This window comes from Mycteria americana, chromosome 6 (assembly GCF_035582795.1).
Source record: "Mycteria americana isolate JAX WOST 10 ecotype Jacksonville Zoo and Gardens chromosome 6, USCA_MyAme_1.0, whole genome shotgun sequence".
NCBI lineage: Eukaryota > Metazoa > Chordata > Aves > Ciconiiformes > Ciconiidae > Mycteria > Mycteria americana.
The window spans coordinates 67070947-67085372 of NC_134370.1; the positions used below are offsets into that span (position 1 = coordinate 67070947).

The following is a 14426-nucleotide window of genomic DNA, read 5'->3' on the forward strand; positions in this document are numbered from 1 at the left end:
CAGGCAAACAGTAAAAGCTAAAAAAAGTACATCCTAGACATCAGTTAAGCACTTCAGCCAAGAAAAGTATGGCATGGATTGTTGTGATTGTGGTAGCACATCTGAATGTCCACTTAGAGCAAAGCACCGATGCAGAACACACAGTATAGACACCAAAACTGTCCCCAACTAAAATATTTTATTTAGCTCAACCTCTAAGCAGTCCAGTGTTGCATTGACACTGTGCTGTAGTCCATAAATCACTACCAATCTGGCAATGGCTTCATATATAGAACAACAGTAAGTATAATCGACAATACTTAAGTATCATATATTGTTGATATGCTTTCACATTAGTCATTTATTATAAAATTTTGAATACCTAACAATTAATCCTTATATACTGTACACTGACATACATACCATGAATAAGCCTAGGACCTTAAGGTAATGGATCATATCACTGAACACAATTGCAGATTTTTAAGGTGTCAACCAAAACCACCTTTATCCTGTTTCAGGTTAAATACACTGACAGGTGCAAGAGGCATGGGCTTTACAAGTCATTAATCTCATGGAAACATTCCCTAGTGTACTAGTTAAAAAATCACTAGAACACTTCTTTGGATTATTGTGGATTCACGTTCTTACTGATCTTCTCAATGTGGCTCAGTAGTTTCAACAATGCAGATGGATTATATGGGAAAAGATTTCTTCTCTGCAACCTAGAAATAGCTTTTTGCAGTTCTTCCAAACATTTTGTTGATTTGTAAAGCATTATTCTTAGGGGAATTATGTTATCCGAAGACGCCATACAAGCCAAACAGGATGAGGTACTGGATCCCTTTTGTTTCAGAGGCAACACTTCAGATTTGAGTGCATTCCGTTTATCATCTGTGTAGCAGCAACCAGTTTCCCTTATCCTCCTCTCATCCTCATTATTTAAAGGCACCTGCTTTGTGTTTACCAAGCACTCTTTTCCATCTGATTCCAATTCAGAGTCTTCTGAGCTGTCATAATTAACAAGGCTTTGAAGAGAACCCAGCAGAGATGTACTATCAGTGCATACCAATGAGTTAGACTGGTTAGACTCTGCAACTTCATTATCACCTTGCTCTGCTGTAAACACTAGGTAATTGTGAGAAGAAGCCAAAGATATCGGAGTCTGTGGTTCTCGTTCACAACAAGCATTTTGCAAACTGTCATCAGTCATACAGCCTTGTTTTTCTTGATGGCATGGCTTGACAGAAGAAATTGACTGAAAAGTGCCATGTTTGGTATCAAAATGGTTACAGACATCTAAAAACTGATGCCAGTCTTTTCTAAGAAGCTTTAAGTACCTTACCAAGTACTCCAGAAAGCAAGTTTCTGATGAAATCAGAAAATCTAGAAGTACTGTGGAATCAAATGCAATTTTTTCTAGCAAAAATAAAAAGATACAGTGAGGATTATATCCACTTGCATGTGTAAGGAAGTTCCAGGTTTCCTCCTCTTTTTGGCTTAAGTTATCAGCAGCATCATGCCGTAACCTGAAAAGTAAGTCATGAAATGGATTAAATTCACTGGAAATTTACAGTTTTTTTAAAAACAGGTATGTCCAGAAAATGGTATTCTTGCTCTTTTTTTGAACCAAAAAAGAAGTTTTTATATTAGAATGAGAAAGAATGAAGGCAGATGGGGCTAGGAGATCGGACAGTTTAGGAAGCCAAAGCACTTAAAGCAGGCCTTCTTGAACAGCACTCCTCCTTAGGAAGCATTCTGGAATAAACAAAGTTACTTACAATGCATGAATTGTTATTTTAATATTTTTGTAAACTTGAACATAGATTAGCTTGCAGGATGCTAAGCACACTGGAAAAGAGTGGCCTACTTTTATTTAGGTGTCTAAGAAGAATTGTGTGTATCTAAGATACTACTTGCAATACCTTCACATTTGAAGCTTGAGTGACCTTTTATAAATTAGGATAATATCTCGTATGGTAATTTGAACAACGATGAAGCAGTGAACGTCCAGAATGAAGGATGTATTTCAGTTGTTAGCAATAACAGTTTTTATCAACTAGCTAGAATTAACATGGGTCCAATCTGTAGAGAGCTACTTTGCCAGAAGTCCCTGAATTCCTGAAGTTATAATTATAATATCCCATTCTTGTCAAACTCTCAGTGTTGAAAGAAAACAGTCTTGCGTTTTATCTGTGTCTAACCACTATTTTAGATTGTGAAGTCAATTACTCTGAATTACAGGATATGATAAAGTGTTTAATAGGGAACTGTTGCACAACTTCCTCATTTCAATCCAAAAAACACTTAATCAAAATATCAGCAAAGTTAACTGTTCTTACACCACACATTATTACATTGTCCTGAGGTTTAGGGGTTTTTTTTTAATTAAAAATATTTTCTCTTTATACAAAAGTAATCAATGGAAATGTTATGTATATCACAATAACCTCACTATATTACAATTTTCCATAGTTCTGTCAAATAAAATGTACACTAACCTATCAAATTTTAAATAAATGAGTAATAAAGCTTTAGCAGCTTCCCACATATCATCATCTTGTTCTATGAAAATCAAGGAGAGCCATTCACAGTGATGTACAACCAGCTGAGACTGTGGGGAAGACTTCAGATGACTCCTCCAGAATATCAACAGCTGGGACATGGAACTCTGAAAGTCTCCTGGAAAAAAGAAGTAACCATGAATTTTGCTATACATTTTTGTTACTAAACAACATACACTTTGTATTTTTTAAGTTAACAGTGCATAACAGTTCATGTATGCATTTATCATACCTTAGCTCAACTGATTTAATACAGCATCAAGTTTTATAGATTAGTTCTTGCTTCTTGGTACCAAAGAAATCAAGAAATATTTTGCAGAAAACCATAAGCAGCTATCCAACCTTAAATTCAGTGTGAATGACTACTTTATTAAACTCTAAACATACCGATGTTTAGATGCCAATGTTAACAACTATAAGTAACCTGCAAAAAATTAATTTACTCATTAGGTACAGGACTTCCCCCCCGAGACAGATAAAACTTAAGGACACAATTTATTCATCTAACAGCATTCTTCATTTCCTTGGAATTCAAGGAAGAATAATCAGAGGTAACCTAGAAAGTTTTGGGTACAACAGGGTGAATCCTCTCACAACTAAGCTTGCAGACTAATGAACAAGATTACACCCTCTAAAAATTTGCATATATCAGGAAACCTACAAAAATGTGACTATACCTACACAGCTGGGACTTACACTTTCCTTTAGCTCCCCAATTAGGTGCTTCATAGGTACATCAGAAACTACAGAAAGGTGAATTTAATCAAGTCAATGACACAGATGTAACAATCCAATATGAGCACTTTGCTGCGATTTCATCTCAGGTAGCTCTTCCCATATGAAATAATAATACAATCATAATGTTTTGATAGGATTGAGGGTAAACCCCCCCAGTGTGATTCCCTGTAGAAATTAACTGCAATGATCTATAGTTGATGGGAATAAATTGTCATTTCTAAAATAAAACAAAGTATGAAGCTTGTAGTATAGCCACATTCTTTATAAAATAAATTCTTCATGAACAATGTACATTTTCAAGTACATACAGGCTTGGGATAAAGGTACTCTCATGAGATGGTCTAAAATCCTTGCTGGAAGGATTAATGTAAGCAGTGTTTTTCCTGCAAATCTTCATTTTTCCCTTCCCTCTAAACACTGCACTCCTGGATGGGAAAAGCACTTCAAAAATTTATGCCATTTTAGTGCCGTAGCCTACTCATACAAATAGCTTTGTATTCATACGACAGACAGACTCTTTCCCTTAAGCCAGGAAACTTACCTCTTCAATACTAATGACATACTATAAAAAGATTCTTTATGTCTGAACATAGGTACCAGTTTTTCATGTAACACAGGATACATTTAACGTTTAGAAAACAGAAAAAAATATAGTGACATATATCTTTACCCCAAAGGTACTCCTTAAGTAAGAACTCTAATGCTGCTGGAAGTACACTATGGCTTGAAGAGCACAGTTGCATCATTTATGTAAACAGTGATTACCGCTTTTGAAAAATTCCCTGCAACATGGAAATCAATTTTACTTACAAAACCATCATTATGTGGTTTTCCTTAATATTTGACTTCAAGATTTGTTTTTCCTCTTAGCAAATAATAGGAACAGCAAATTATCTTTGTTATTAATAGTTACTATTCAGACTGAAATTCTTCTCTATAAATCAAAGCTATCTGGAAATTACTCTCAAAATTGAAGTGAATTAAAGTTAAGCCACTGTCATTCATGTTAATAAAAAAAGATAAGATCAACCAGCTTCCCGGAAGGGAAGTTAGCATATTAAAGCATTTTGGTACTTGTTTTAACCACTTAATTTAATGTCACTAAAATAGAAGCACCATTCCTTTCAACTTGAAATTCCTCTTGACAGTTGGGGTATTTGGATCTAATTAAAGAACTCATTTTTGTGTCATGAATGTGGAAAAGAAAGGAGAATTTTTTCTTTGAGAAAGAATTTTCATAGAGACACCTAAAATAGATTTAACCTACATTTTTTTCTATTCATTTGCTCTTAGACAGTCTCAGTCTCTACACATTTTTCAGAAGGTGGACCACAAGTAAAATATTCTCTATAAATATTTAAAAAACTCTAAGAACGCAACTGGCATCACAAATATAACATCTTCCAAAATCTGGAAAAAGTGTCATAAGCCGTCTTGCAGAAGCCCATGGCTCTTTTGCAAAGTCAGATGAATTAAAAATTGATTTTACGCTTGCTACATAATGTAGAAATATAAAAAGTAAAATAACATTTACATCTAGAACTTATATTAAGGCATTTTAATACATTTAAGATGCTGTAAAGTTTCAACCTTGTTTAAAAAGAAATATAAATTATTTTTTACTTTTTGCCACATCACCAATTGGCTGACAATAAGGAAGACCCATTCTCATTTGTAACACTAGAAACACTGCTTCAGAACTGCCTTTCCATTTTTGCCATGAAGCCTATAATCCAAGGACACCAAACTGCTTGATCATAGAATTTGCACATTCACATGGCTTAGCATCAGATGTGCATCATGTGCCTCTCAGAGGTAAAGAGCAAGTGGAAAGATGGGATTCCAGGAGTCTCTCTCAGGCAAAAAGCCTCACCCCACCACTTCAATATAGCATAGGAGAAGGCTACTAACTGGCTACCAGCGTGACACAGCAACGCGTCCTCTCCCGTCAGGAGCGCAAGTTACACAGCATTCCCTTGCCATCCCACCGCCTGCCTTGTGGCATAGCCCTGGCACAAGAGCCAGATCTGCTCTTCCACTAATCCAATTCATCTATTCAGTAGAACAAACATACTCAAGTAAGCAGGTCTGAAAAGTATGCCTAACACCTACTAATTCAAAGAACTAGATCTGTAAGTCAGGGTGAAGAACACAACCACTATACTCTGCCAACTCCCATAGCTTTCCTGTCTTTTACTTTACAGCTTCATTATTTTTACCTTCTCTACCACTGCTGCTTTTTGCCCTGTTACATTATTTGTCTGTTACAGTAATGCCTAGTACCTTCAACCAAGATAATGGTACTTGCAGGTTTACCTCCACATTAGAAAACAGAAAGAGTGTTACCTGCAGTTCCTTTTAGTTCCCCACCCTGAAGAGAGTAGATGCTTGTGCTATGGGCTCTCTTTTCCAACTGGAGAAGAGCCTAGTGTTCCCAAGCTGGCTCAACTATTTCAAATATTAACACATGTTTTTAACACGAGTTTTCAATCCCAAATGCAGCTGTTTCAAGCCCCCCCATATTGCAGGGCTAAGGACAGGATAAAATGCAAGGAGGCAACTAATTAGGCAAGACACAGTGACTGCAGGTTTCCTGGGTGGGTCTTCTCTTTCTTCCCTCCCACCACCACTAACTCAGCTGAATTCTATTTACAGTCTTAATGAGCTGTGACTACAAAATCTGAAAGCTTTAAAACTCTTGCTGCTTAATGAACAAAACTAAAAGAGACTGTTACCTTTGATTTCAGCTTCTGTAGCAGAGTTCTGAAACTTGAATTCTAGTGCTTTAAGCACAACCAGACTTAAGGCTCTGAGAAGAGTTTGGTCAGAACCACCTTGAGTATCATCTCCAGGAGCAGCTTCACTGCCTCCAAAGTAGCTGACCTTTCCACTGAGCGGGATCTGATTAAGCCAAGTCAAATTCACAACCTGCAGAACAGCATTACTCAGTGCAAGCATATCCTCATATAAAGATGGGTTTTGTAAGAACAGCGATCCACTTTTAGCATCTTCTCTGGACTTGTAAAGGACACATTTTTTAAGGAGCATAATGAACTTCTTCTTGATTAAATAGTGAACTGATGAGCTAATGAGGTTCAGGATGTAAGAAACTTTCAAAAACAATACTCTCTGGCATCTGAGCAGTAGGTCTAATTCAATTCTGGAAGCCAGAAGCGCTTCAAGCAGATCTATAAAACTGATCAAATTGTTTGCAGCTTCAGAATAAGGTGAAGTATAGTGGTGACTGTCAAAATGATGGAACAGAATGGAATTATAAAATCCTTCAAGCACAGCATCAAGAGGAGCCAACAGCTTCTTCAAAATACCTACAGCAACAAGAAGAACGTTATGGAGTTGGAGTGTAGAACAGGTGATTGTGACTATTCTCAGTTTTTAAGCACGTTTAAACCACTACATTTGTAATAGTACTTTGTGACCCTCTTTACAAGGAAGAAAATAGGTGTTCTTCAGACAAGCTGCTCTAGACGAGATTGCAAGTAACATCCCTCCCCCTAGTGGGTACTCGCGTATCGATAACATCATAAAATTGCCACAGTACCTGCTTTGGGTAAAACTGTATCTTTCAATATGTCCTTGATAATAGTTGTAAGAGTCCACAGACATTCTGCTACATGGGTATTCACAGGGAATCCTGAAAGAGTCTTCAAACTAAAGGTGAGCCAGGTGACATTTAATGCGTTCTAAGAAAAGGAGTTCAAAAAATAATCACGTATGCTTTACAATTGCTATGCAAATGAAATTAAATCATAATACGATGATTTAAAATTGTACATTAAAAAGATTCAAATGTAGGCATAGACAAAACACAGGTAGAAACAATATATCTGTCCAGTGCCCTTTAAGTATGTGCACCTGTATTTACAAATGTGAAGTCACATACACATGCAATAGAAATTATCTGTATTTTCCAGAAAGGAAAAACCAAAACTCCTAATGTCATGTGACCTACCTAAAATCAGATAATACTGTAGACAGACCATACCTGAATTCATAATTCCTAGACCCAGACAACTTTGCAAGAAATATTACAAACATATTTCTGAGAAATCTATATTCAGAGATGCTACTATGGAGGCTACAGTATGTATTCACCAAATATACAGCAAGTAAAAAAACCTCAAGTAATAGGAACATTCAAACAAGAAAATACAGAAAAGCATTTGATTAATTTTCAATAGGTTATTACCTATTTTTATCTACTGCATCACCTAACAGGTATCAAGTAACTGTAAAAACATTGATAGTCTATTGTTTTTTGAAATACCTGTATTGCAACCTTAAAGAGAATACTTCTTGTCATCTAGACACATTTTACCTTAAAATAGTTTCATAAAATTCCCTATTTTTATATATAAAGACATTCTACATCACGTTACAAGCTTGTTACACATCTGATCTCCTTTCTTTCTATACTCCATGCCCCCCCTAACACACTTGAAATACTCTCCTGGAATATCTATTACATATCTTTCCTATCCATCACTTAGAACCCAAAGCCCCTTAAGACACACTTTATGGGAGAACTATCACATAGTATTATCTTGTATAACCTTCATGTTGTTCCTGATACTGGAGCTAAACACACTTCAACGAAACTGTGTGGCATTTTGAGGCGACTAACAGAGTCCGCAGGCTGAACAGCAGCAGACTGCAGGTGTGCCTTTCAGAAAGCTAGAGCAGATATGCAGACGGAGGAAAGGAGCAGTTCTGATGTCACTCGGTGGGTCTACTTACGAAAGGAGCCTCTTTAGAAGTACTTTTAGGTTTTACAGTAGTCATATAGTGACTGCTTTTGTGCCATATAAACACTGTAAATTGCCTCTAGAGTCAAATGGAACAATTTTAAGGCACATATTTACTAAGTAATTTTTTTAAGCTGTGAAAAGTTATGCCATACTCACCTCTTCCTTCAGCTGGAAATACACAAGAGATGCTAAACTTTTTGAAGCCATGTGAGATAACAGGTGATCATAACCACTGAGCAGACAAATCTGCAGACATGTAGAAAGAAAAAGTTTCTAAGGCATGCTCCTTTTTTTTTTCCCCCTCCTTTCACAAAAATCTTTCAAAAGTTTATAAAAGCTTACCAATTTTGAGTCAATTTTTGCCTCCTTCAGAAGAAGGACAAAGATTTCACAGTACTTCTGTCTCATATTGAATTCAATTTCCTGGGACTCTGCTTTAGCAACCATCATCTTGATCAAGGTTAACTGAAGCAGCATCACTTCTCGTGGGCAGAATGAGGAGTTCATGTTTGCAAAGCTATTTGATATATCATCTGTTGTAGGGACAACCGCGTCTGACATATCAATGTCCTCATGGCTCCTAATACCACTATTAGGAGATGGCAGATGCATGCGATTACATGATTCATCTCTTTCTGGTGACTGCTCAACACACAGATTAAGTAAAGAGGTATAATGATGGCTTTCCTTTGCTAGTGGGATGCCTACCAGTACATCCTTATACATCTGCTGCAGAAGAGAGATCTTCATTATGAGAACATTCAATATTCCAGAAAATGTCATACGTCTTCACTGATTATTCACGGTCACTGCAAATCAGCTTCCAAGTTATTTTTATCCAGTAAGAGAAACTGAAGCACTATTAGGCATTTCTCTTCTAAGTTACCTAGAAATAAATGTTTTGCTATTACTGAATGTAACAGATAACTAGAAAGATACAAAAGAACACCACACGTTTTTAGAGTTAATACTGCCATTATTCAACTTATTTTGAAAATACGAATTCACTGTTTAAAAACAGCAAGAGTGATAGCACAAAACTGTCCCAGTGAGACATTAAAATGATACAAGAATTACCATGCCGTGAAGTTTACAGTTCCAATATTATACTACTGACACCAACATTAGTTTGCTGGAACTAACAAAACCAAAGATGACTATTACTAGGGACTACTTCTGAAAGATATGAGAACTTGGATCAAATCTTTCTCCACATTGCTAAAACTACTAAAACTTCATTTCTTTTCTGACAGATTCCTCCAAAAACAGGCATAAAGTTTCAACTGCAAATTTTCATCTGAACTGGCAATGTTTATTGCTCCACTAAGGCTAGATATGGCAACACTTCTCAAAAAAAAAAAATGGAAACCAAAGGACAAGTCTTGTCTTCCACTGCACATAGGCTTAAGGTGAGTAGCGTGAAGATACAGGAGGGGAGAACTGGGCTCTTAATTTAGTAAGGAGGACCAAATAATTCCTTTACGACTACACGTGCAGAACTCTTACTCTGAGCACCTACATCTTGAAACCCAACACAGGTTTTCAGATAATGCAAAGGACCAACAATGCCACAGGGCTGGTCTCAAGGGCCCAGTGACTGAGAAGTTTAAAATTAAAAAATACTTAAAAAACAAAGTGTAAAACTTATTAAAAGCCAGTAAAAATACTTAACCATATTCAGGAAAGGTATATTAAAAAAATAGCTTTATCACCATGTCAATGGATCATATCTTTCAATCACAACACTGGAACATTCACTATAGCGCAAAAAGAAAAGCTATTAAGAATTCAAATCTCTCTTTAAAGTGTGAGCACCTAAACACCCACAATTTTCTAACCATTACGTAAATGGCTAGACAGGTATCGTATCTCCCCAGAAAACAAAAAAAGATATACTTAAGAACATCAGGGTTTCTTTTTCCCCTATATTAAGAGTGACGCTAGTCTGTAACATTTATCTTTTTAGGACAGTTTTAACATGTTCTCCAAACAGAATTCTTTTAATTAAAAACCAAACAAACTCATTACCTTTATCTACTGTGAAGTTAGGAGTGGGACTTATGTTGTTTATAGGAATTTTCTTTTTGCATGCTTTTTGGATCCCCATCTTTAAGTCTGGCATAATCAACCAGGGGGACTTCCAGGTGGACTCCTGAAGCCATCTGTCTGTAGTTGGCTTTTATTTAAATGTTACATTTCCCCTTTCTTACCAATGGAAGAAAACAGCTCAGTCTTCCAACTGGTAAGAAATTCTAAAGATCTGCCCATCTATGTATCAATTACACCTGCATTTATCATCACACCAAATATTTTAAATTATTATTGCTTTTTAGCAGAATATTAGAAAACAATGAAACTATAAAATTCAGTATATGAGGCATTTTTGTTTTAGTTTATAATCTTCACAAGTTTTTAAAACACTATTAAACATTGAGAATTACACCTTCATTTTTACAATTTGATTTTTTTTAACTGCAACTGAAGTATGCATTGACAAAATGGCTTCCCAAAGGTACAAAGGATTAGGGGCAGACCAAGATATGCTACCCAGACTCCTCATTTCTTCCACCGTTGGGCATTATTTCCTTCAGAAGAGAACTAAAATTAGAGAATAAGAAGTTGCCTGCAGGGAGTGATCTACAATTCACTTCAGTGTGGTATTTTTAAAGACACATTCAGCAATGGCTGACCTGACAACTCCAAAATGTTATAGTATGTTCCTCACCTAACCCTCACCTGATAGAGCTAAGAACCCTTCCTGCATCCTTTCCCATATTCCACATTTTAGATGTTAAGAATAAATCTGATACTTCAGACAATAAATTCCTTCTTCATTTGCAGAATCTATTTGGAATTCTACTTGAAGTGGAAATTTATGACCTGAAACCTCGTAAAATTTCTTCAGAAATCACTCTGAATATTTTATATAGCTATTGTTCCTATCTTTTGAGTTTTATTTCTTCCTAAATGAATACCTAATAAAGTAAAATTATCTCAACACATTTACTTCCGTGTTCAAGATCAACTTGAATTATCATCCTACATGGTAAATGATCAGATCTCTCATGCACAAATTCACATGATACAGCAAGGTTGTTAAGGCAGAAGAGATTTAGAACTCCCCTAAGACATGCACTATGAGATTTTACCTTCACCACATGATATTGGTTGTGCTTTCCCTGATCCTACCATAACACATTTATATTATACCATTAATTTACAGAACACTTTACAAAAATATCTATAAGATATGTCTCACTCACACATGACAACAGTTCATGAATAGAAGTCATTAAAGGAAATGAAATGTGAGTGGGCTTATTTTGAAGAAATTTACTTCAAAGAGGGGGAAAATGTCAGACAATGACTAAATTTGTTTCAGATATAGTAAGAAAGCACAGTGAAAAGCTCAAAGCTGAAGAGTAAAGAAAAGCAATCATATTCATACACAAGAAATGACAAACTCCAACCCTTACTTGTATTATTTATTTGAGTTATTCATGACAGCATCTAAAAACCAATTAAGGTAACGCCTCACAGTGCCAGACTCCTGCATAAACAACAGGAAGCAGTTCTAGAAACCTTAGATATAGACTAATCAGGCAAAAGACAGAAAGGAAAACTATACAAAAAAACCCAAATAAGTATTTTGTTATACGTTATTTTCATGACCACTTTAGTCAGGCTTTAAAATCAAAACCAAAGTCATGTGGAGCTGCAAACAGAATGAGAGAAGAAACTTGATGGAAAAGGAAACAAAGAACTGGAGATGAAAATTCAGATGGCAGCTGAAGCTTGTAAGGTTTAAGGATCATCATAAACCAAGCTAGTGAAGTCTAAGTGGTTGCAAACACCTCCAGAATATCCTAAATCAGAGTTATAAAATATGTATATTTCTACCAGGTGGGATACTTAATTTAGCACAAAGTCGTAGAAAGCATGGGTTTGACTGGACTAACATTGTTGGTATCACATTTTACTTTTTTTTACTAACACAAATGGCATACGATGACACACAATTACTCAGAGATATTAGTGAAGAGGCATGATTAGAGAAAGCTATTGTCAAGTCCCTAAATTAGTCTTTCCCTGTTATATATACAACTAAATGTTAATTGCATGAGTAGCAACTGGGAGAAAACAAACTATCCAAAAAAACCTATTCTCATTAAAAAATTAAATCAGATAAAGCAAAGTGAAACCACAGTCCATGACTTTTGGGTAGGAGTCCGAAGGCTCTGGATCTCCTTACAATGCAACGGTTGAATCATTTAAGAGATAAAATATACTTTGGACTACTTGTACCTGCAATGACTTGGTAGGCTCATCTCTCAATAAAGAATACGCTTCCGCTCAGCGCTGAAATACTGTAAATGCCTCTAAAATAATGTCATTTCCTTCCAGAGGTTGCAAATAACCTCTGCTGCGAGCTGTCCAACCCCTGGCTGTTAACTTTGACACCTAAGGATGCCAGATGCTTTACCTGCTCTTCTGCAAGCATCCTTAGCCACTAGAGACAGGACTAGACGGACCCGATCCGACCTCACGGGCCCCTTATCGCACCTCTCACACTGGCGTTTCAGAAATGCCAGCACTGGGTAGGCAGACCTCGCTAAAAGCAACGCTCCAGCCTGACGGGGAGCGGAGGCGGGAGCACGGCCGTGTGGAACCACTGCCCCAGAGCGGCCGGCGTGTGGAATCACTGCCCTTCCCGGCCTGCAGGCCCTCTCCCCTCACCCCCTCCTCCAGAAGGCCCTGTCAGCCTCCACAACCCCCTCCCGCCGGCCCGAGGGCCAGCCGAGGCCTTCTGCGCCGCCGCTCCCCTCAGCACCGCCTCCCTTCCCCTCCCGCCCCTCAACCAGCGCAGCTCCGCGCTCCTTCACCCACCCAGCCCAGTCCCGAGCCCCCTCAACCCGCCTAACCCACCCGGCGGCCCTTCGCCTCCCGCCGCCCCCTCGGCCCGGCTCCCCTCAGCCCACCCGCCGCTACCGAGACCCCACCCCTCCACCCCGAGGCGCGCGACCGCCCCCCACGCCCCGCCCCTCGCCCCCCCTCCCCCCCCCGGCAGCCCGCGGCCCCGCTTAGTCACCCCGAGCCGCCGCGCGTACGGGCCCCGCCCCGCCCCGTCCCGCCGCTAGGCAACCGCTGCTAGGCAACCGCCGCGACTCACCCGCCCCCGGGAGACAGGGCGCCGTAAGGCCCAACTCTCCTCCGTCAAAACGCCGGAACCGCCGCAGCCGCCCCCTTTCCCCTCCCCTTCCCTGTCGCAAAGCCCTCCCCCTCCCCCGCACCTTTACGGCAAGGGGGAAGAGCCATGGGCGGAGCCGCCGTCAGCCCGGCGCCCAATCAGATGTGGCGGCGGCGCGCGGTTGAGGGCGGGCCCAGCGCGGCGGCAGCGGATTGGCGGCGGCGGAGGTCAGTCCCTGCCCGCTGACCCCGGAGCGAGCCGAGGGGGGCGGCTCGGTGCAAAGTGTCCCCACACGGCTCGGCCCCCTCCCGCGGCCGGCCCCGCCGCTCCCCCCGCCCCGCCGCCGCCGCCAGCGCGGGGGGCGGCTGCGCACGGGCGCGCGCCGGCCCCCCCACCCCCCCCGGCGGCAGACAGGTAACGGCCGCGGGCGGCGGAGCCCCGTCTGCCCCTAGATTCCCTCACGGGGGGAGGGAGGGGGGGGGGGCGCGACCCCGTGGCCCGCCGCGGGGCCTCCCCTCGCCGCTGCCGGGCAGCCCCTCCGGCGGGGCTCGCCGCCGGCCTGCTCCGCCCCGCTGCCCCTTAGCGGGCTGTGAGGGGGCTCCCCCCCGCCGCTCCACTCCCCCACCCCGGGAGGGGGTGCTCAGTCCCCCGCCGTCTCTGCCCACCCCGCCCGCGGGGGGTAGGCAGGCAGGCTCCGGGCCACCCCGCCCGGCGCCGGGCCCGCCGCCGCCGTGCTCCCGGGGCTGCCGGCGGAGGGGGGCTCCCCGGGCGGTGAGGGCGGAGGGGAGCCTCGGGCCCCTCTGGAGCGCGTCCCCCGCTTCCCCAGTCCCCGGCGGCGCCCTGGCTTGCCTCCCCCGCCGCCGGGCCCTGAAACTCCGCACCGGGGCTTGGTCGGCTTTTTGTGTGTGTGTGTGTGTGTGCGTTTGACGGTTCCTGAAGCATGAACTCCTGCAAGGGAGTGATTTTCATTTCCCAGCAGCTCTGCTTTCTGGGTTACTTCCTGTCCCATTCTTTAGTACTTATCCTTTACTTCAATTCCCTGGAGGAGCTGGCTTGACAGGGTAGCGGTCCTGCCGTTATTGTCCCTCCAACTCTTTAGTATCCCGAGAGAGTGCCCTTCTTCTCGAGTTGAGCTGCAGATTTAGGTAAATAACCCTTTCCTTTCTAATTTTTGAAGGCTCTCCCTATTTC

General features: G+C 40.8%; 1 protein-coding gene across 4 annotated transcripts; it reads right to left on the reverse strand.

Annotated features, from left to right (window-relative positions):
- Positions 1-157: 157 nt before the first annotated feature.
- Positions 158-13255, reverse strand: LINS1 (lines homolog 1). Of its 4 annotated transcripts, XM_075506316.1 has the most exons (8): positions 12353-12773; positions 8756-8933; positions 8390-8580; positions 8204-8293; positions 6841-6982; positions 6017-6607; positions 2481-2661; positions 159-1508 (listed from the first exon to the last, which is right to left on the reverse strand). In XM_075506316.1, exons 3-8 carry the CDS (start codon positions 8552-8554, stop codon positions 608-610), a joined length of 2070 nt encoding a protein of 689 aa, XP_075362431.1. In that variant the 5' UTR covers positions 8555-8580; positions 8756-8933; positions 12353-12773; the 3' UTR covers positions 159-607. The 4 variants fall into 4 exon arrangements, with proteins under 4 accessions (XP_075362430.1, XP_075362429.1, XP_075362431.1 ...); XM_075506315.1 differs by lacking the exon at positions 12353-12773 and adding an exon at positions 13218-13255 and having other exon boundaries at positions 158-1508; positions 8390-8933; XM_075506314.1 differs by having other exon boundaries at positions 158-1508; positions 8390-8933.
- Between the last annotated feature and the right edge of the window lie 1171 nt (positions 13256-14426).